The sequence below is a fragment of the Gorilla gorilla genome, chromosome 9 (assembly GCF_029281585.2).
Source record: "Gorilla gorilla gorilla isolate KB3781 chromosome 9, NHGRI_mGorGor1-v2.1_pri, whole genome shotgun sequence".
Classification (NCBI taxonomy): Eukaryota; Metazoa; Chordata; class Mammalia; order Primates; family Hominidae; genus Gorilla; species Gorilla gorilla.
Genome location: NC_073233.2, coordinates 85,487,200 through 85,509,909, shown reverse-complemented (window position 1 = coordinate 85,509,909; position 22,710 = coordinate 85,487,200). Strand labels below are relative to the sequence as shown.

General features: G+C 41.9%; 1 protein-coding gene across 3 annotated transcripts; it reads left to right on the top strand.

Moving 5' to 3' along the window:
* The first annotated feature begins 332 nt into the window (after positions 1 to 332).
* CLNS1A (chloride nucleotide-sensitive channel 1A) lies at positions 333 to 22,102 on the top strand. Of its 3 annotated transcripts, none has more exons than XM_004051865.5 (7): positions 333 to 591; positions 8,266 to 8,402; positions 12,313 to 12,414; positions 13,059 to 13,166; positions 15,450 to 15,623; positions 18,433 to 18,522; positions 21,559 to 22,102. In XM_004051865.5, the coding sequence occupies exons 1-6, from the start codon at positions 467 to 469 to the stop codon at positions 18,498 to 18,500; spliced, it is 714 nt and encodes a 237-aa protein (XP_004051913.2). In that variant the 5' UTR covers positions 333 to 466; the 3' UTR covers positions 18,501 to 18,522; positions 21,559 to 22,102. The 3 variants fall into 3 exon arrangements, with proteins under 3 accessions (XP_004051913.2, XP_004051914.2, XP_018892861.2); XM_004051866.5 differs by having other exon boundaries at positions 359 to 591; positions 19,440 to 22,102; XM_019037316.4 differs by lacking the exon at positions 15,450 to 15,623 and having other exon boundaries at positions 361 to 591.
* The last annotated feature ends 608 nt before the right edge of the window (positions 22,103 to 22,710 follow it).

Genomic DNA, 22,710 nt, shown 5'->3' with positions numbered 1-22,710 from the left:
AGGCTGTCATCATCTTTGTTTTAAACTTCAAACTGTAAACTAAGTTCCTCCCAAAGTTAGTTCAGCCTATATCCAGGAATGAACAAGGACAGTTTGGAGGTTAGAAGCAACATGGATTTGGGTAGGTCAGATCGCTTTCAGTGTCTCAGTTATAATTTTGCAGTGGTGGTTTCACTGTGACAATTTTGAGGGACTTCCCACAGAACCCTCAGTTATTGAAGCCCAAAGCCTCAGAAATGGCGAGGAAGAAGGGGAGGGGTGTTGCGCGGTCAAACTCCACACGTTCTTAGCCGACCTCCGCCGCTTTTCCTAGAATGTCTCATCTCTATGGTCGACGGCGTTCAGATTCCGGGGCAGACTAAGTTGTTCTTCCGGGGTGACTGCCTCTTCCAGGGCGGGCGGTGTGGTGCACGCATTGCTGTGCTCCAACTCCCTCAGGGCCTGTGTTGCCGCACTCTCTGCTGCTATGAGCTTCCTCAAAAGTTTCCCGCCGCCTGGGCCGGCGGAGGGGCTCCTGCGGCAGCAGCCAGACACTGAGGCTGTGCTGAACGGGAAGGGCCTCGGCACTGGTACCCTTTACATCGCTGAGAGGTAGGGTTCCTGGTCCCCAGCGCCGGCCTCCTGCGCGCCGCCCTCCTCCTTGCTGGAGCAGGCGGTGCGAAGGAGCCGGGCAAGGGGCGGCCTGGAGGCCTGCTGGGAGCGGGGTCTCGTGCCCGACGCCTCAGGGATACCTGTACCGGGTGGAAGACTCGATTTTTCTAGTACTCCTCCGGAGTCTTCCATTCTCTGTTTTCTCCGGCCGGAATTTCCTCTTATGGATTGTGCTTTTTTTTTTTTTTCCTTTTTTTCCTCTTTCTCTTTCTCTCTCTCTTTCTTTCTTCTTCTTTTCTTTCTTTCTTTTTTTTTCTTTTTTTTTTTTTAACTCGCCTATTTACTGGACGTCTGACGCGTGCGTTGCCCTTAACGCACGGTCTGGTTTTAAGGGTCTGAAGTGTGCCTGTCTTTCCGGATGAACAGATGCAGGAGATGTTCCCCTCTCTGGGATACGTAGTTTCAGAGCCGACTGTGGAGGACTTTTAAAGTTTGGTTACACAGTAAGGATTTTCTTCTGTAGGTATAGTAAGGAGAGGAACACCCTTAACTCGACACAGACAGGGGTCATATGCAGAGAGACCAGACTCCCGTTTTGGGGTCCTGGAAGGAATTGCCCTTTTATTAGGCCACGTGGAGCACTTTGGTATTTTGACAGTCAGATCTACCGTAAATATTGTGGTTGTAGAATTGAGGTCCCTGTTTCCTTGACATGCAGTTCTCTTTACTTTGAAGCCTGTAATGACATTGAATCTTTCCTGCCCTTCAGATATGTGTTGCTTCCCCTTTTGCTCCATCACTTGTCTACAGCCAGAGAAAATTCTCTACTTTTAAGAGCTCATGTGATTACTTTGGAACCACCTGTAAAATCCAGGATAATCTCCCTATGTTACTGTCGACTGGTAACCTTAATTACGTTTGTGAAGTCCCTTTTGCTGTGTAATATAACATATTCACCCGCATGACACCAGAAAGTGAAGGTCGTGGGGCCAAAATTCTGCCTACTACAGAATCCAGAGCACAAAAACTGTAAAGAACCTCTGCTTTAAAGGGAAATTTAGACATTGAGCAAGGTTTAGGCTTCAGGCCAGAAACTAAGATAGGACATATGGATGGGAGGAAAAGCAAGATTGAGGTGAGAGGCAGATAATGAGTTTGGTCAGGACATGTGTGGAGTAGTTGTGCATATGAGTGTGTGTTGGGCCGGGCGCGGTGGCTCACACCTGTAATCCCAGCACTTTGAGAGGCTGAGGCAGGCGGATCGCTTGAGCCCAGGAGTTTGAGATCAGCCTGGGCAGCATGGCGAAACCCAGTCTCTACAAAAAATACAAAAATTAGCCAGGCATGGTGGCGGCCTGTAGTCCTAGCTACTCAGGAAACTGAGGTGGGAGGATCACCTGAGCCCAGGAGGTCGAGGCTGCGGTGAGCTGTGATTGTGCCCCTGCACTCCAGCCTGCGTGACAGAGTGAGACCCTGTCTCAAAAAAAATAAATAAATAAATAAAGAATGTGTGTCTTGGGAAAGTGGTATTAAAGAGAGATGTTTGGAGGTCGTTAAAGTGTTAGTGTATACTCATGGAAATGGATTAGATATCTCAGAAGAGAAGAGGACCAAGTGTAGAACCCTAGGGATATGCCGATGGGTGGGTCATGGAAGAAGAGACTTGAGAAAGGAGGAAGGAGCAGTCAAAACAAAATGTGAAGAGCATATATTGAGTATTGACAAGGAAATCTTTGATAATTGGGGAAAGCAGTTTCTTTGAAGTGGTGGAAGATGGAGCATAGATACATTCCTAGTTCCCAGGCATTCTTTTTTTATTCATGACATTTCTGTATGTTGACGCTTCTTTCAGTATTATAACTCCTTTTGAGGGACAGTCCTGTATTGGTTTTTGCATTTAGAAGAATTTCAAACCTAAGATCCAGTGTGGTGGCTCACGCCTGTAATACCAGCACTTTGGGAGGCTGAGGCGGGTGGATCAACTGATGACAGGAGTTCAAGACCAGCCTGGCCAACAATGTGAAACCCTGTCTGTACTAAAATACAAAAATTAGCCGGGTGTGGTGGCGTGCACCTGTAATCTCAGCTACTTGGGAGGCTGAGGCAGGAGAATCGCTTGAACCCGAGAGGCGGAGGTTGTAGTAAGCCGAGATCATGCCATTGCATTCCAGCCTGGGCGACAGAGTGAGACTGTCTCAAAAAAAAAAAAAAAGAAAAATTTCAAACCTAAAGAAAAGTTGTGTTATTACTACCCATACACCCTTCACAAAGATTTATTAGTTAACATTTTGCCATGTTTATGTCTCTGTTTTTCTTTTTTTTCTGAGCCATTTGAGAATTGTCGACATGTTTTCCACTTCCTGTTCAGAAGAACAGGGACATTATCTTGTATAACCACAATACAATTCTCATACTAAGGAAGTATAACTCTTTTTAAGTTCTTATCAGCTTTTAAAAAATTCTTAGCCTGGGCAAGGTGGGTTACGCCTGTAATCGCAGCACTTCGGAAGGCCAAGGTGAGCAGATCCCTTGAGTCCAGGAGTTCTTGACCAGCCTGGACAACATGACAAAACCCCATCTCTGCAAAGAATACAAAAAATGCAAAAATTAGCCGGTCGTGGTTGCACTTGCCTGTAGTCGCAGTTACTATGGGGAGCTGAGGTGGGAGGATTACTTGAGCCTGGGCAGTTGAGGCTGCAGTGAGCTGTGATCACACTACTGCATTCCAGCCTGGGTGACAGAGTGAAACCTTGTCTCTTAAAAAAATTAAACATTATTTGTTTCAGCTTTTCACAAACAAATCTCTTATGTTTCTTCTTTAAGATTTTTTTTTTTTTTTTTGAGACAGAGTCTTGTTCTGTCGCCCAGGCTGGAGTGCAGTGGCGCGACCTTGGCTCACTGCAAGCTCCGCCTCCCGGGTTCAAGCGATTCTCCTGCCTCAGCCTCCTGAGTAGCTGAGACTACAGACGTGCTCCACCACGCCCAGCTAATTTTTGTATTTTTAGTAGAGACGGGGTTTCACCATGTTGGCCAGGCTGGTCTCGAATTCCTGACCTCATGATCCACCCACCTTGGCCTCCCAAAGTGCTGGGATTACAGGCATGAGCCACCGCGCCCGGCCAAAATAATTTTTTTGTGTGTGAAACATAAATACAAAAAAAGAGTATAAATACACACACATACTGTGTACATATATATACAGTCCAGCAGTTCTTCATCTGAGGGAGTGAGGGAGAATGCCCAGAGATAACAAAGCTGGAGAAGGAGAGAGTCATGTTCATGAATTTGGCTTATAGCCTTTAGGCTTTGGTGAAACTGTTTAGTTTGAGGCAGAGAGGGACAGCAACAGATTAGGTTTGGCTGGACTTGGTTTAGTCTCTCAGATTTGTGTTGAAAGATTTAGAATCTCCGGCTTATTTCAGAGCTTAGTTTTTTATAGGAAGTTGAATTTTTTTTTTTTTTTTTTTTTTTGAGATGAAGTTTCACTCTTGTTGCCCAGGCTGGAATGCAATGGCGCAATCTTGGCTCACCGCAACCTCCGCCTCCCGAGTTCAAGCTATTCTTTTGCCTCACCCTCCCGAGTAGCTGGGATTACAGGCATGCACCACCATGCCTGGCTAATTTTGTATTTTTAGCAGAGATGGGATTTCTCCATGTTGGTCAGACTTGTCTCAAACTCCCGACCTCAGATGATCCATCTGCCTCGGCCTCCCAAGATGCTGGGATTATAGGCGTTAGCCACTGCACCCGGCCAGGAAGTTGAATTTTTATCCAAATAAGGAGGATACAGAGGCATGAATAATATAAAATAGTTTAAAACAGGTAAAATAAAATAGGTAATCAAATTAAAATTAGGTAATTTAAACTTAAAAAAATTTTTTTTTGTATCTCATTCCAAAATTAATCTTAAACCAAATAATTAAGTTAACCCAAATTCAAGACCTCTCTTAGCTTCCTGTCCTGTTTTTCATCCCGTGCTGGGAATAAAGGACATTCACCATACTTGTGCAAAAGCATTTGAATTCAGCAAAACATGTTCTCTACATGTTTACTCTGTGTCTAATTCTTCTTGTCTTTTCCTTTTGACTCACGGTTTCTTTGGAACTGGGTATGATTAATTAAATGTTTTAGAAGGATTTCTTCTAGAATATATACAAAGAGTAAATGCAAATCAGAATTTAATGATCAGACAAAACAGTTATATTTTTAGATGATACAGTGAAATCTTTTATGTTTCTCTACAGCACCTTGAAAGTTAGAACTTGAATACTTTGAGTAGATTTATTACAATCATCCCAGCAAACTTTAATGGCAGCATGTCTGGCCTATTTCATCGTGGCCTCTGCTAGAATTAGAAAATCTGGTGGTGGTACAACAAAGAATTCATGTGCAATAGGATTTAATTTGTTGTTAATAGGTATTTGTTCAAATTAAAATTGCCAGATTACATGAATGTACTGTCAAATCTCTTTTTTTTTTTTTTTTGAGATGGAGTCTCCCCCTGTCGCCCAGGCTAGAGTGTGGTAGCGTGATCTTGGTTCACTGCAACCTCCGCCTCCTGGATTCAACCAATTCTCCTGCCTCAGCCTCCCAAGTAGCTGGGATTACAGGTGCCTGCCACCACACCCAGCTAATTTTCGTATTTTTAATAGAGACAGGGTTTCGCCATGTTGGTAGGCTGGTCTGGAACTCCTGACCTCAGGTGATCCATCCACCTCGGCCTCCCAAAATGCTCCCAAAATTATAGGCCTGAGCCACCACGCTCGGCTTATAATGTCAAATCTTTTTTAACATAGTAACATGCTGTTGGAAAAAATAAGTTGTTGAAAGTAAGTTGTTTTCCCATTTAAAAATATCTGTGAATATTAATATATGATTTGCATTTGTAAATCTGAAAAAGTAAAATACAGAAACCTAGGGTTTCTTTTCTTTTTTTATTTAAAAAAAAAGAATTTAACGATTAGAATAAGTGTTTTTAAGTGTGGAACTTGGCTTCTGTCCTATAGAATGCATAATTCCAGTTCATGTAAAAGATTATGAGAGTTCCATAGCAAATGCTGTGCAGAGGAGCATTTGTATTCTCTCTGCACTAGTAAGGAATTACAGAGTTATTATGATGGCTTTTAAAAGTGAAGGCCATAATTTGATAGGCACTCATTCTATGTTTAGGTTTCAGTTTTTCCATGTCGTCATTGAGTCATTCAAGTTTTATGGCTCTGGATATTTGAAATTATTTTGGACACCCAAATTTGGAATGTTTCTTTCTGAATTGTGATAACGCCAGAAAATTTTTGAGATCAGAAAAGGGCAGTTTATTTGCTTTAAAATAATATAGCTTTTGTAGGGGACTCGTGATACTTGGGCATTATTTCATCTCCACATTAAAAGGAAAGCAGTGGGCAGGAAAGATGCATACAGCACATAACCTCATTACATAATACAGTGTTTCTTTGGAACCAGTAGGAATGAGTTGTTCTGGAAAACAATTTGTAGAGTTTTTATCACTTTTAGCTCTTTAAGATTTATCACTTTTAGGCCAGGCGCAGTGGCTCACACCTGTAATCCTGGCACTTTGGGAGGCCGAGGTGGCAGATCACCTGAGGTCGGGAGTTTGAGACCAGCCTGGCCGTCATGGCAAAACCCCATCTCTATTAAAAATACAAAAATTAGCAACGTGTGGTGTCACACGCCTGTAATCCCATCTACTTGGGAGGCTGAGGCAGGAGAATCACCTGAACCCTGGAGGTGGAGATTGCAGTGAGCCAAGATCATGCTACTGCACTCCAGCCTGGGTGACAGAGTGAGACTTCATCTCAAAAAAACAAAGATTTATCACTTATAAGCTTCCTAGTTTTCCTTTACTTTTTTTTTTCAATAAGAATGTTGGATGGAAATCTTTCCACATGACAATGCATATATTCTTACTTTTGCCTTTTGAAAGTATACAATTAGGGGCAGGGTGCGGTGGCTCACGCCTGTAATCCCAGCACTTTGGGAGGCCGAGGCGGGTGGATCACGAGGTCAGGAGATCCAGACCATCCTGGCTAACACGGTGAAACCCCGTCTCTAAAAATACAAAAAATTAGCCGGGCGTGGTGGCGGGCGCCTGTAGTCCCAGCTACTCGGGAGGCTGAGGCAAGAGAATGGCGTGAACCCAGGAGGCGGAGCTTGCAGTGAGCCGAGATCCGGCCACTGCACTCCAGCCTGGGCGACAGACCGAGACTCCGTCTCAAAAAAAAAAAAAAAAAGTATACAATTACATAAGTTTTAGTATATTTACAGAGTTGTACAGTTATCACCACAATCTAATAATCTGCCTTTGTTTTTGGTAATGCTTTTGGTAACTGAGGGTCATGTGGTTAGACATTGATTTCATTTAGGGGAACTGAGGTGTAAAGTTCATCCTCCCCTTCCACTGAACATGAGTGATCTCAGACTGTCACACTGTCATTGTTCCTGCCCAAGGCAGTCCTAGGTTCTCCTGTTTTACTTTTGTTTTTGCTTGGTTAGAAATTAGACAGCCAGGCTTGTTAAAATTGTATAGAATACAGAATGATACAGGGGTCTTACTTCATTAACTTTTAAAAATAATTCATATAGCATACAGTTTAACCATTTAAACATACAATTCAGTAGTTTTTAGTCTGTTTACAGAATTGTGCAATTATCACCACAATTTTAGAATATTTTCTTCACCCCAAAAAGAACCTGGTACCCACTAGCACACATTCCCTATTTCCTTCTAGCCCTAGGCAACCACTATATTGCATTAACATTTTTTTTTTTACTTCTTCAGGATTTTTTACTTTTTTTCTGCTAAGTGGTACAGCTCCAGATGGATGAAGTATTATCAGAAAATTAGCTAGCCTCTACTGAAAGCTCAACATACTGATTTTGGTGATGTGTTTCCTTTGTTACACCAATAAAATATTTGCATTTGACCACATTTGAGGGAAAACTAGACGTAGCTTTTCTGTGGCTTTCTCTTAAAGACGTTGAATAAATGAAAGGCTTCAGGGAATCTGTCTCTCAGGGTAATAATTATTTCCTGACTTGCGGTGAGTGTGATTACAGCCATTTCATATATATGTCTTTTAGTGTAGGATTCATGGAGAAATGCGTGATTACCAAGGATTTATTGCATACTTAACTCCTGAGCTCTTTGTTAACGGTTTTGAAGAATGTTAAATAAAGGAATGTGACAAGTTCTGCTGTCCAATAGTTCACATTCCACAAGGGCACATATAAGACTCATTACCACAGAGTTAAGTGCTAAAATTTGCAAATCAGAAAAGGAAGAGATCTTTGTGGACTGGTGTAGTTGAAGGGAGGCCTCATGGAAGAGGGGAGGATTTGCAAAAGCAAAGAGGGTATTTGAAGACATACCAAAAAAGAGTAAGCATGAAAGTCATAGAAACATACATGTGACTGAGGAAAATGGAATTTCAAGTCCGTTTGAATTTATAGCTAGAGGGAAAGAGACCGTAACAGAATTGATCTTAAAGAAAACTCAGTTTCCACTACTGAATTTTCTTATTTTATGAACGTTTCTAAAAAAGTAAACTTGAATTTATTTATATGCATAAAGGTGTCCAAGCTGAACTTTTATATACTTTGTGGTCTTACATGAGGATTTACTTTCTAAAAATAATCTACTTAAAACATGTTTTTCAGCCGCCTGTCTTGGTTAGATGGCTCTGGATTAGGATTCTCACTGGAATACCCCACCATTAGTTTACATGCATTATCCAGGGACCGAAGTGACTGTCTAGGAGAGCATTTGTATGTTATGGTGAATGCCAAATTTGAAGGTATGTATGGTGTAATTTAATCTAATACCTCCTTTGATAGCAAATTATATTTTAAAAAAGAGTCTTTGAGGCCGGGCGCGGTGGCTCATGCCTGTAATCCCAGCACTCTGGGAGGCCGAGGCAGGCGGATCACAAGGTCAGGAGATGGAGACCATCCTGGCTAATACAGTGAAAACCCATCTCTACTAAAAAATACAAAACATTAGCCAGGCGTGGTGGCGGGCACCTGTAGTCCCAGCTACTCAGGAGGCTGAGGCAGGAGAATGGCGTGAACCTGGGAGGTGGAGCTTGTAGTGAGCCGAGATCGTGCCACTGCACTCCAGCCTGGGCGACAAAGTGAGACTCCGTCTAAAAAAAAAAAAAGAAAGAAAAAGAGTCTTTGATAATAATCAATGTAACATTGAGGCCATTGACTCATTTTGGGTAGTAGTTTATTAAGCAAAATTTCAGCACAGCAATTTGGACACTTGAAGTTTTCACAATGGATGTTCATGTGTGTCTGTATATATTTCTCTATATTTACACTTAGAATTCTTCATTTATTATGGATATGGATATGTATTTCTAGCTTTTCCTCTAAAGTTTCACTGTTTATTCTGCCTTTCTCTTTTTAAAAGGCACCCTTAGGGGCTTGGATCAGTATACCCTGTGCTTCTCATAATTTAAGATGGAACTGTTTTATTTTGTTACAATAGTGGGTCTCAGTGGTTGTAGGGGGGATATGTTTTCCATGGGCCTCCACCAGCCTCACCATTCCCCCACATTTGGCAGTGACATTTTGGTTGAAAGAGGAAGGGTATTATTGGTGTCTAGCAGTTAGATGCCAAGGATGCTATTATTATACTAAATATTCTGCTATGCACAGATGGTCCCCCACAACAAAGAATTATTCCATCCAAATGTCAGTAGTGCCAAGGTTGAGAAACTGTAGGATATAAAGATTCTCAAGTTTTGCTTTGGGATAATTGCAAAGACTTGTAAAAATCTAGTGAAGATGCTCATGTTTAAAATAACGGGTTGCTTTTCTTTGAAGTAGTGTGTAAGAGACAATCCTATGAAGTTACCTATAAGGCTATTGCTCTTTCAAATTTGGATTTTAATGTGGTTCCAGATATAATATGATCATTTATATTCAGTTGTGACACTATTTAGTAATTCTTAGGACTTTTGGCAAGACCTGCCTCATTAGGTGGTAATGACTGATTCAGCTATCTGAAAATATTTTTGTTATAAGATTTCAAATTCTTGCCATTGGAAAAGGTTCAAAGACATTGAAAAATCTAGTGAAATTTGAAAAAGAGGATGAGGAAAAGTAAAAGGCTGTTAACCTTGGGGTGTAGTAGTGTAGTAAGACTTCCTAATAAGGCATTTGGCACAAAATTTACTCTCCGTCTAAGTAAATGCAACTACGATTTTATAACCAAGAATATTATGTGTCATGTTTAGTTTAAAGCATTCATTCATTTGCAGAAATGCGAAACCTTGCTCTTGTCAGTCAACTCCAGATGCTGGTGTGAAATGGCCCTAAATAGTGACGGGCACTGGAGGTGGGAAAGGTACATGCCAAGAGAAAGGCTTAGGAAATAGCATTTAATAAATACTAGCCTAAGGGCAAAAGCACATTGAATAAGAAAACTCTGTCATTAGGCCGGGCACAGTGGCTCACACCTGTAATCCCAGCACTTTGGGAGGCCAAGGCGGGCAGATCACAAGGTCAAGAGATCGAGACCATCCTGGCCATCATGGTGAAACCCTGTCTCTACTAAAAATACAAAAATTAGCTGGGCGTGGTGGCGGGTGCCTGTAATCCCAGCTACTCGGGAGGCTGAGACATGAGAATCACTTGAACCTGGGAGGTGGAGGTTGCAGTGAGCCGAGATCACGCCACTGCACTCCAGCCTGGGCAACAGAGCAAAACTGTCGAAAAAAAGAAAAAAAAGTAAAAACTCTGTCATTAACTTGCTAGGCAAGTCATTTGCATTTCTCTGAGCCTGAATTTCATCCAGAAAGTTAAGGGAGTATATTAGTCTCTGGTTCCCAAACTCAAGACTAATGGATACACATTAGAAATACGTGGGAAGCTTGTTTAAAATGCAAATGCTCTGAGTCCTAAACTAGGAAAAAGCAGTTCAGTAGGTTTTAGGGTGTGTGTTTTAAATATGTGCTCTATAATCATACAGAATCTATATGATTGGTTGTAATTGATGTGATTATGATTAATCCTTTCTTAGTAAGATATGCAGGATTTCCTATCTTACTAGAAATTAGTATCTTTCTGGGTCACATTTATTTCACTAATTCTCCAGTTCCTTTTTTTTTTTTTTTTTTGAGATAGAGTCTTTCTCTGTCGCCAGGCTGGAGTGCAGTGACGCGATCTCAACTCACTGCAACCTCCGCCTCCTGGGTTCAAGCGATTCTTCTGCCTCAGCCTCCCGAGTAGCTGGGACTACAGGTGCCCGCCACCACGCCCCGCTAATTTTTTTTTTTTTTTTGTATTTTAGTAGAGATGGGGTTTCACTGTGTTGGCCAGGATGCTCTCCATCTCCTGACCTCATGATCCACCCACCTCAGCCTCCCAAAGTGCTGGGATTACAGGCGTTAGCCACCTCGCCTGGCCCTTTAGTTCTTTTTATCGTGAACTCCTCTCATAAATTACATGTGCTTGAATCATATTTTCCCAGCCTTTGTTCCTTGCATTCTGATTCTCTAAGCTCCAAGTTTTTTTTTCTCTTTGGCATACCTCTGTAAGTCTCTTTAAAAATGACCATCAGGGCTGGGTGCGGTGGCTCCCACCTGTAATCCCAGCACTTTGGGAGGCCGAGGCGGGCGGATCACGAGGTCAGGAGATCAAGACCATTCTGGCTAACACGGTGAAACCCCGTCTCTACTAAAAAAAATACAAAAAAATTAGCTGGGTGTGGTGGCGGGCGCCTGTAGTCCCAGCTACTCAGGAGGCTGAGGCAGGAGAATGCGGTGAACCCAGGAGGCAGAGTTTGCAGTGAGCCGAGATGGCACCACTGCAGTCCAGCCTGGGCGACAGAGCAAGACTCCATCTCAAAAAAAAAAAAAAAAAGACCATCACGACCAGGCACAGTGGCTCACATCTGTAATCCCAGCATTTTTTTTTTTTGTGATGGAGTCTCACCCTGTCACCTAGGCTGGAGTGCGATGCTGTGATCTTGGCTCACTGCAACCTCCACCTCCCGGGTTCAAATGATTCTCCTGACTCAACCTCCCGAGTAGCTGGGATTATAGGCGCCTGCCACCACACCTTGCTAATTTTTGTATTTTTAGTAGAGATGGGGTTTCACCATGTTGGCCAGGCTGGACTCAAACTCCTGACCTCGTGATCCGCCCACCTCGGCCACAATCCCAGCATTTTGAATGGCCAAGACAGGAGGATCACTTGAGCCCAGGAGTTTCAGACCAGCCTGGGCAACATCGTAAGACCCCATCTCAAAAAAACAAAAATTAGCAGGGTGTGGTGGCAAGTGCCTGTAGTCCTAGCTGCTTAGTAGGCTGAGGTGGGAAGATCGCTTGGGCCTGAGAGGGCAAGGGTGTCCAGTCTGGGCAACAAAACAAGTCCCAGTCTCAGAAAAAAAAGATGACCCTTAGCTCATTGTTGATGAGATTAGATTACCTTAAAAATAACCTTAAAAATTCATTCCCGGTGAGGCGTGGAGGGAGCACTTTGGGAGGCCAAGGTGGGTGGATCTCGAGGTCAGGAGATCGAGGCAAGGCTTTTCTAGGATGCTCACTGGATAAATAATCAGAATTTTTCAACCATAATTGGAAATAAATTTGTCAACCATAATTGGAAATTAAAATTGAATTGCAATATTCAGATTTTCAATATGCTTCATTTTTTTAAAGTCAAATAATGACATTAAAAGGGTATTTTATTTTCTAGAAGAATCAAAAGAACCTGTTGCTGATGAAGAAGAGGAAGACAGTGATGATGATGTTGAACCTATTACTGAATTTAGATTTATGCCTAGTGATAAATCAGCATGTGAGTGTTCTACAGTATTGATTCTTCCCCTTTTACATACCAAGCATTCCCAATTGACACACACACATACACACACACACACACCTCTCACCTTTACCACCACTACCTCCATTCTATTGCTTTTTCTTTATTTTAGCATTGGTAATATCATTAAGGACCAAATACCTATTAATATCAAAGGTTGTGAATGTAGTGAGAATATTGTAGACACTCTGTCATCTGGGTATATTTTGTGAGTGGACTCTGGTTAGTTTTACTGATTGGTGCTGTTGACTTAGTCTCACCTGCTGGATGGCAGAGGAGTTATGGCAGTTTTAAAGTGGAAGATCTCAGGATGGCTGGAAAGAGCCCTATCAGCTGAGAGCAGTCTTCACCCTTCACCCTGATGCCAGCAGTCTTACCAGGACTCTGACCCTTTTTTCTTGGAAAATCCCACAAGCCATGAAGAGATCGCAATAATCTCTCATAATGAACTCTTATTATTTTATGACTTGTCTTTTGCTTCAACCGCTTTCAAGATTGATCTTACAATTTGGCAGATTTTGTAAATATTGTGGCCTTTTGTGTACCCATTAAATTTATTTGCACTGATGGTTACTTTTATTACAAAAAAAGATTGGTTACAGTTTAATTTCCTTGTTCAGTGGAGGCAATGTTCACTGCAATGTGCGAATGCCAGGCCTTGCATCCAGATCCTGAGGATGAGGATTCAGATGACTACGATGGAGAAGAATATGATGTGGAAGCACATGGTTAGTGAAATGGATTTTAAAGTGGTTTTTTTGTTTGTTAAGTGTTTCATTTTAAGCATTTATTTGTATTAAGGGTAGAGGATTATAGTTCTTTATATGACTGTAAAGTATGCAGTATGGTAAAATTATTATTATTATTTTTGAGATGGAGTTTTCGCTCTTGTTGCCCAGGCTGGAGTGCAATGGTGTGGTCTCGGCTCACTGCAACCTCTGCCTCCTAGGTTCAAGCGATTCTCCTGCCTCAGCCTTCCAAGTAGCTGGGATTACAGGCATGCGCCACCACACCAGGCTAATTTTGTATTTTTAGTAGAGATGGGGTTTCTCCATGTTGGTCAGGCTGGTCTTGAACTCCCGACCTCAGGTGATCCGCCTGCCTCGGCCTCCCAAAGTGCTGGGATTACAGGTGTGAGCCACTGTGCCTGGCTGGTAAGATTATTATTAAAATAGAATGACACGGTAGAACACTTTATGCCAAAGCCCTTTGCAACAGACAAATTTTTGAGCGTAAGAAATAGAGATTGTTATGGGGAAGAATGGGTAAGTAGAGCATATGGGAGGAAAGAAAATGGTAGATAGGGAAGTGGATGGTCAGGAAAGTCTTTTAAGCTGAGGCAGCTGCCCCCAGAGAACAAGCTTCTCTCTCTACACCTTGAGAACCTGGATCATTTATATTGTTTTATTATTACTATTATTATTTTGCAACAGGGTCTCACTCTGATGCCCAGGCTGGTGTGCAGTGGCGTGATTTCTGCTCACTGCAACCTCTGCCTGCTGGACTCAAATGATTCTCCCAGCTCAGCCTCCTGAGTACCTGGGACTACAGGCTTGCGCCACCATGCCTGGCTAATTTTTGTGTATTTTTTATAAAGACTGGGCTTTGCCATATTGCCCAAGCTGGTCTCCAACTCCTGGGCCCAAGCAATCCTCTGGCCTTGGCCTCCCAGAATGCTGGGATTACAGGCATGAGCCACTGGGCCTGGCCTGCATCTTTATTTAACATGTTCCTTCAAACAGCTCACTGCGAAGGTCATTTCTTTTTCTCAGAACCATACTTCATTTATTTAAGAGCTCTTTCCGATTGCCTCCCCCAGACCAGAATGCAGTCACTAGCGTGATAAGAGTCTTTATAGCTTGAAGTACCTGCTGTTCTCTTTTCTTTTCCCTACTGGTCTTATGTACACCAATCTGGGTATCCAAAGCCCTTTCCTTCATATGTACCCACTTCCTGGCCTGAGATAAACACATTTCTGGGATTCGCCATCACATACCTAAATATATCCTTATCTTTCTGAGATTTTTGAGTGATTTAAAATTTTTCATCCTTTTTGTATGTTCCAGAATTTCTAATTTTTTTTTTTTTTTTTTTAAACAGGGTCTAACTCTGTTGCCCAGGCTGGAATACAGTGGTACCATTCTCCACCCACTGCAGCCTTGAACTACTGGACCAAAGCTGTCCCACCCCAGTCTCCCGATTAGCTGAGACTACAGGTGCACACCACTGTGCCTGGCTAATTAAAAAAAACATTTTTTTTGGAGAGATGAAGTCTTACTATGTTGTCCAGGCTGATCTTGAACTCCTGGGCTCAAGCAGTCCTCCCACCTCGGCCTCTCAAAGTGCTGGGATTACAAACATCAGCCACTGCACCTGGCCCTGATTTTTTTTAAGAAAGGAGCATGTTTTTTAATCAGAAAACATCTTCATTATACAAATTAATATCAAATTAATTTGTGCTCACTTGTAAAATTCCCACCTCAGGATAATGTAGGACTCTCTGACCTTAGGAACGCACTTTTTTTTTCTAGTCCCTGGACTTGGGATTCTTTGGGAATTGCTGTTTACTGGTTTGTTATCTCTTTTAATAACCCTAGAGAGTAGGGACATCTTCTTTGTATTTCTGTCTTCAGCAGTACCCTATATATGTGTATAAATAAATGTTGAAAAGTATCTTCCTGGAAGCCTATTTGGACAGTATGTTATCTTCAGCAGATTCTTTTTTTTTTTTTTCCAAGACGAGGTCTTGCTCTGTTGCCCAGGCTGGAGTACAATGGCGTGATCTCGGCTCACTGCAACTTCCACCTCTGGGGTTCAAGCGATTCTCCTGCCTCAGCCTCCTGAGTAGCTGGGACAACAGGCGCGTGCCACCACGCCTGGCTAATTTTTTTGTATTTTTAGTAGAGATAGGGTTTCACCATGCTGGCCAGGCTGGCGGCAGATACATTATTGATTCCATTTTGTTTTTTCTAATTGTTGTATTTAAACTTTAAAGTTTTCTGTTTGTTTAGAACAAGGACAGGGGGACATCCCTACATTTTACACCTATGAAGAAGGATTATCCCATCTAACAGCAGAAGGCCAAGCCACACTGGAGAGATTAGAAGGAATGCTTTCTCAGTCTGTGAGCAGCCAGTATAATATGGCTGGGGTCAGGACAGAAGATTCAATAAGAGATTATGAAGGTGAGTGTCCTTTTGCAGTGTGAACAGTCAGATGAGCACTTGGGCAATAAGTTATGGATAGTCAATAGAAGTTCTTTTAATAACTAAGAGAAAGAATTGACTATAGTATAGGAAGCAGATACAGAATTACATAGTATAGGAATGCTTATGTCATTTGTTTTTAGTGATTTTTTTTCCTCATTACCAAAAAAGTCTTTGTTCATAGTCAAAAAAATTTTTTTAATGTGCACAGGAAAGTAGAAGTGAAAAAGAAACAAGTGTAATTCTAACTGAGAGATATCCACTATTAATTTACTGTTGCATCTGTGTATTAGTTTGCTAGGGCTATTATAACAAAGTGTCATACAGGCTGGGTGGCTCAAACAATAGAATTTTATTGTCTCATAGTTTTGGAGGCTAGAAGTCCACGGTAGGTTATCTCTGAGGGCTGTCAGTTCAGGCATCTCTTCAGGTATACACACACCCACCAAAGCAAGAGAGAGATTTTAAGAAATTGGCCCACGTGGTGACTGAAGGCTGGCAAGTCCAAAATCTGCAGGGTAAGCCGGCAGACTGGAGACCAAGAGAAGAGTTTATGTTGCATTCTGCTGCCTCAGAAGTTCTGCTGGCAGAATTTCTTCTTGCTCAGGGGAGGTGAGTCTTTTTCCTATTGAGGGCTCCAGCTGATTAAATGAGACCCACCACACTATGCAGGGTAATCTCCTTCACCCAGTTTTCACCAGTTTACAAGGCTAATCTCATCTAAAAAATAACCTCCACAGAAACATCTAGAATAATGTTTGACCAACTATCTGGACACCATTGCCTAGCCAAGCTGATGCATAAATTTAACTATCACACCCTTCTTTTTTTCTTAAGACGGAGTTTCGCTCTTGTTGCCGAGGCTGGAGTGCAATGGCACGATCTTGGCTCACTACAACCTCCGCCTCCTGGGTTCAAGCGATTCTCCTGCCTCAGCCTCCCGAATAGCTGGGGTTACTGGCGCCTGCCACCACTCCCAGCTAATTTTTGTATTTTTAGTAGAGACAAGATTCCACCATGTTGGCTTAAAGTATGCACAGGCAAAGAAGAGGTAGAAAAAAATAAATATAATTCTGAGAGGCATTTACTATTAATTTTCTGTTGCATATCCTTTCACTCTTGTGTCCTTTTGTGTGTGTATATACCCTGTGTGTGTGTGTGTGTGTGTGTGTGTGTGTGTGTGTGTTTGAGACAGAGTCTTGCTCTGTCGTCCAGGCCGGAGTACAATAACGTGACCTCGGCTTACTGCAACTCCTGCCTCCCAGGTTCAAGTGATTCTCCCACCTCAGCCTCCTGAGTAGCAGGGATTACCCACTACTATCATCCCCAGCTAATTTTTGTATTTTTGTGGAGACGGGGTTTCACCATGTTGGCCAGGCTGGTCTCGAACTCCTGACCTCAGGTGATCCACCCGCCTCAGCCTCCCAAAGTGTTGGGATTACAGGCGTGAGCCACTGCACCCGGCCATGATTCTGTCTTACTTATTTATTTATTTATTTAATACAGAGTCTCACTCTGTTGCCCAGGCTGGAGTGCAGTGGCATGATCTTGGCTTACTTCAACCTCCACCTCCTGGGTTTAAGAGATTCTTCTGCCTCAGCCTCCCGAGTAGTTGGGATTACAGGCATGCACCACCATGCCTGGCTAATTTTTGTATTTTTAGTAGAGGTGGGGTTTCACCATGTTGGCCGGGCTGGTCTCTAACTCCTGACCTCAGGTGATCTGCCTGCCTTGGCCTCCGCCTTCCTGGTTGAAGCCATTCTCCTGCCTCAGCCTCCCGAGTAGCTGGGATTATAAGCGCCTGCCACCATGCCCGGGTAATTTTTTTGTATTTTTGGTAGAGATTTCGCCATGGGGTTTCGCCATGTTGGCCAGGCTGGTCTCAAACTCCTGACCTCAGGTGATCCACCCACCTTGGCCTCCCAAAGTGCTGGGATTACAGGCGTGAGCCACTGCGCCTGGCCAAGACAACTCTTTCCATGGGGCTTGTATTAGTCTGTTTTCACACTGCTGATAAAGACATACTCAAGACTGGGCAATTAGCAAAAGAAAGAGGTTTCATTGGACTTACAGTTCCATATGGCTAGGGAAACCTCACAATCGTGGTGGAAGACAAGGAGGAGCAAGTCACATCTTACATGGAAGGCAGCAAGCAAAAAGAGCTTTTGCAGGAAAGCTCCCCCTTATATAACCATCAGATCTAGTGAAACTTACTCATTATTATGAGAACAGCACGGGAAAGACCTGCCCCCATAATTCAGTTACCTCCCACCAGGTCCCTCCCACAACACGTGGGAATTCAAGATGAAATTTGGGTAGGGACACAGGCAAACCATATCAGGGCTCTTGTTTTTTTTCTCTTGTTCCCTCCCCACCTTTTATTTAATGAGATGACAAAAACAGGGAAATAAGCAAAAAGCTTGCTGTACTGATTTTTGTCTTTTCACTTTGTGAGGATAGGGCTGTATACCTTAAAAAGCCTAACAGTAAATACTTAGATCTGTAAAGGGTGAACAATTGATACTGCATTTGAAAGTTCCTACATAGAGTTATTTTAGTATTGAGGTTGAGAATTTACACAGTTAGTGTCGCAGACTGATTTTGATGTGGCCTAAATCCCCAGGTAGCATTTTCTTTCTCAATTTGTCCCTTCAGACTTTTCCAAAAAGAGGAAAAAGCAATTCTTACCAGCAGAGGGCACTAGCTTTCTTCTGGTAGAAGTTACAAGTTGAATCTACCTGTCTGAAGTGTTCATAGGGATTGCTCAGTAATTAATTTTTTTGTTTAGATGGGATGGAGGTGGATACCACACCAACAGTTGCTGGACAGTTTGAGGATGCAGATGTTGATCACTGAAAATGATTTATGCAAGTTTAAGGTGAGTAGTTCATTTTCTCCCTTGTTGCTGATCATGAAAATCATATGAAATGATTACTTTCTACTTTTTTTTAAATTCTTTTTTGAGACAGGGTCTTACTCTGTCACCCAGGCTAGAGTGCAGTGGCATGATCCTAGCTCACTACAGCCTTGAACTCAAGCAATCCACCTGCCTCACCCTCCCAAATAGCTGGGACTATAGGCACATGCTACCACATGAAGCTTATTTTAAAATTTTTCGTAGAGACAAGGTCTCACATTGTTGCCCAGGCTGGTCTCTAACTCCTGGCCTCAAATGATTCTCCCTCCTCGGCATCCGAAAGTACTGGGATTACAGCTGTGAGCCACTGTATCTGGCCTATTTCTTTTTCCTTCTTTAAAAAAATTTTTCTTCTTTTAAACCTCAGATTGTTCCTGACAATTTATTTGCTACTCCATTATTCTGAGAAATATATTGTCCTTTGCCAGCCTAAGTATTTCAACTATATGTTAGATAATAACTGAAGGTCATGTTCATATCATACAGAGCTAGAACCAGTAATTGTAGTCCCTTATAAGCTGTTGTTAAATTGTTGTCCCTGTTTCCCCACTACAACTTCCTCCTACCTTATAGCATTGTTTTCTTGAATACTGGCTATCCTCCAGTCTTTGAGATGCTCTCGCTAGCCTTCTTTTATTTTACTAAAGCATATGGTAATAGCATGGTAAGATTTATATGTTTTGACTTGACTCTGCTACCACTGTCAGTCATCCAGTTAAGTTATAAGATCCTTTGTTATTCCCTGCAATGATAAATATTTCAGAATTCCTTCTCTTTTCTTCTGATACAGATTTTAGTTCTGAACCTAGTTCTGTAATCATTGACTTTTCTCCAGTTACAAGTTTTAATTCCTTTACTCCTGTTCTATTTCATTTCAGAAACCAGCCTTTTAAAGTTCCAGTTAGCTTCCAAGTTACTGCCATTGTGAAAACTGTATAACATTGCTTCTTATACTGACCATGAATTGTGATACTGGACCTCTGCTTTCTTCTCACATCCTGCCAGTGGAACTATCAGAAAATAACCTCTTAGAGTTCTGTGATTTATATTTTCCCTTAAATGCTTAATTTTAATTTCCACATTTACTTTTGTCAGTGGTAGCCATACAGTTTAAAATTAGCAATGTCTTCTCTGTTAAAATCGTGTGTTCACGTCACTGGAGCTCTATTAACTTTGATTTTTAGCTCTCACAGTTCCAATTGTCAGTAACTTCACTGTTCTACTTCATGGGAAATCCTTTGATATCAACTTAAGTATTCTTTCCTTATTTCTCATCACATTATAGCATATTAATTTTTTCAGTTCAGTGATACTTGTTTAGTAACTGTTTTATTGCAATTAGAAAACAGATTTTTGGGTCTTTGGGCTTTCACGTATTTCTTTTGAAGAATAGACTATACAGAGAACATCAGCCACTCTATTATTAATCAGAATCATGAGAAACTCATTTGGTATGTCACTAACAGTTAAACAAATGGGATGTTACTGCAGTCCTTGGCAAGAATTCTTAGGATTCTTTTTAATGGTGAAATAGCCACAAACTTTTTAATGAGCTTTGTTTTCTGTTAATTTTGTCCTAGAGCTCAGAGGCAGAGAATTATTTTATTCATAACGGTTTTTTTTTTTTTCTTTTTGAGATGGAATCTCGCTCTGTCGCCCAGGCTGGAGTGCAGTGGTGTGATCTTGGCTCACTGCAACCTCTGTCTCCTGGGTTCAAGCGATTCTCCTGCCTCAGTCTCCCAAGTAGCTGGAACTACAGACGCGTGCCACCACGCCTGGCTAATTTTTGTATTTTTAGTAGAGAGGGTTTCACCATGTTGGCCAGGATGGTCTTGATCTTTTGACCTCGTGATCCGCCTGCCTCGGCCTCTCAAAGTGCTGGGATTACAGGCATGAGCCACCGCACCCTGTTTATAATGTATAAACATTATGTATAATGTTTATACATATTCTTCATCTGGATAATTGATCTGAATTCCGAACAATGTCTGTACATTTTTTTTTTTTTTTTTTTTTGACACGGGAGTCTCGCTCTGTTGCCTAGGCTGGTGTGCAGTGGCGCAACTTGGTTCATTGCAACCTCTGCCTCCCGGGTTCAAGCAATTCTCCTGCCTCAGCCTCCTGAATAGCTGGGATTACAGGTGCCCACCACCACACCCCGGCTAATTTTTTTTTTTTTTTTTTTTTGAGATGGAGTTTCGCTCTTGTTGCCCAGGCTGGAGTGCAACGGTGCAATCTCGGCTCACCAAATCCTCCGCCCCCCCGGGTTCAAGTGATTCTCCTGCCTCATCCTCCCGAGTAGCTGGGATTACAGGCATGTGCCACCACGCCCGGCTAATTTTGTAATTTTAGTAGAGACAGGGTTTCTCCATGTTTGGTCAGGCTGGTCTTGAATTCCTGACCTCAGGTTATCCGCCTGCCTTGGCCTCCCAAAGTGCTGGGATTACAGGTGTGAGCCACCGTGCCCGGCCCTAATTTTGTATTTTTAGTAGGGACGGGGTTTCACCATGTTGGCCAGGCTGGTCTCAAATTCCTGATCTCAGGTGATCCGCCCACCTTGGCCTCCCAAAATGCTGGGATTACAGGCATGAGCCACCACACCTGGCTGTGTAAATTTTTAATCATTTAAAATTGTACTTGCTTTAAAAGAATGAATAAGGAATAAATAATTAAGAGTAGTTTATGCAACTGTTAATAATTTCAGGATAATGGAACTAGGACTTCTCAATGCATGAGGTGGGGTGGAGACGGCACATTAATCGTGGAATCACAACTCTGCCACATACTTGTGTACACCTTTGGACAAGGCATATAACTTATTTAATCCTCACTTCCCCCATCTGTAAAATGGGGAGGATAATACCTACCTTGCAGGGTTGTTGCAGAGGCTAAGATAAAATGTACCTAAGTCCTCTGGCACTCGTGACTAGGCATTCAATAAGTAGTAGCTATTATTATTATCACTACTGTAAACACTGTAAACCTTTTGTTTTTCAGATTCTGCTCCTAACTGTAGGAGAGAACTTGGTGCCTCTTCCACTCTGGAGTGAAGTTAATGAAAGTCTTTTTCCTTTTCCAAAACCCAACCTGAACCAGTTCTTTCTTGAGACAGACTATACTGAGACAACAAGTTGTCACCAGCAGAAGATAGATAATATGACCTTTATTAACTTGATGAATTAACTTAACCAAGAGGGTATTTGTAGTTTATTATTTACCCTAAAACTTTCTGTGTCTGGGTACCCTCTGAGTAGGCCTATAATCCTACCTTGACTGTGTGCATCATTTGTAAGCTAGCAGATCTATGTGGTGAAAATGCACAGGAGCTTGGTAGACTGCGGGGGAAAGAGAGAGCTCCTTTCGCCATGTTTTACCAGTCTGCTGTTATAACCTCTTAGGTTGTATCCTTTAATTTCCAGCCTTTTAGGTTAGTTTCTGTAACAGAACAAGTGAGTCTGGGATGAAGTCCTCAAAGTACTTCAAATGGTAATTGTTTTGTTTTTGTAATGGCTTAACAAATAAACCTAGGTTTTCTATATTACTTTGCTCTCATTCTTGACTAAAACTATTAATGAGAAATGTTTTTTAAAAAATAATGCTGGCAAATATGAGAATTTTGTTGGCTTTATTTTTGTTTACTTGTTGAGAAGATGAACATGAAATTAATAAGAAAATATAGTTATAGCTTCTGGCAAGTATTTAGTAAGGCAAAGATTTAACACATTTCAGGGGATTTCTGCCACTTCCTTTTAGATCAGCAGTAATTTCTTATATTTATCAACTCTCAATTTTTAGTTTTCATAGATACCTGGGTATTATAAGGCTGATTTGTAATTACTGATTTATACTTGGACTTTTGATATCATTATGTGTCCTTAAAAATAAGGTTATACAAGCTAACCTTCTTACCAGGATCACATGGCTAATTAGTGACTAAACTGATGTTTGGTACCACTCAGCCCAGTGTTCATTTCAGCACTGTCACTTGGTTTCCCTTATCTTGCAAGGTAGACTGAAAAAAAACTAATTTTCCTTTTTCTAACCAGACTCTCAGAATTTCTGAGTCTGTTAACAATAGGCAAGTAAAACAGCCACTTGAAATGGAAACTAAAATTTACTGAGACCTCTGTACCAGCCACTGTCCTGAGT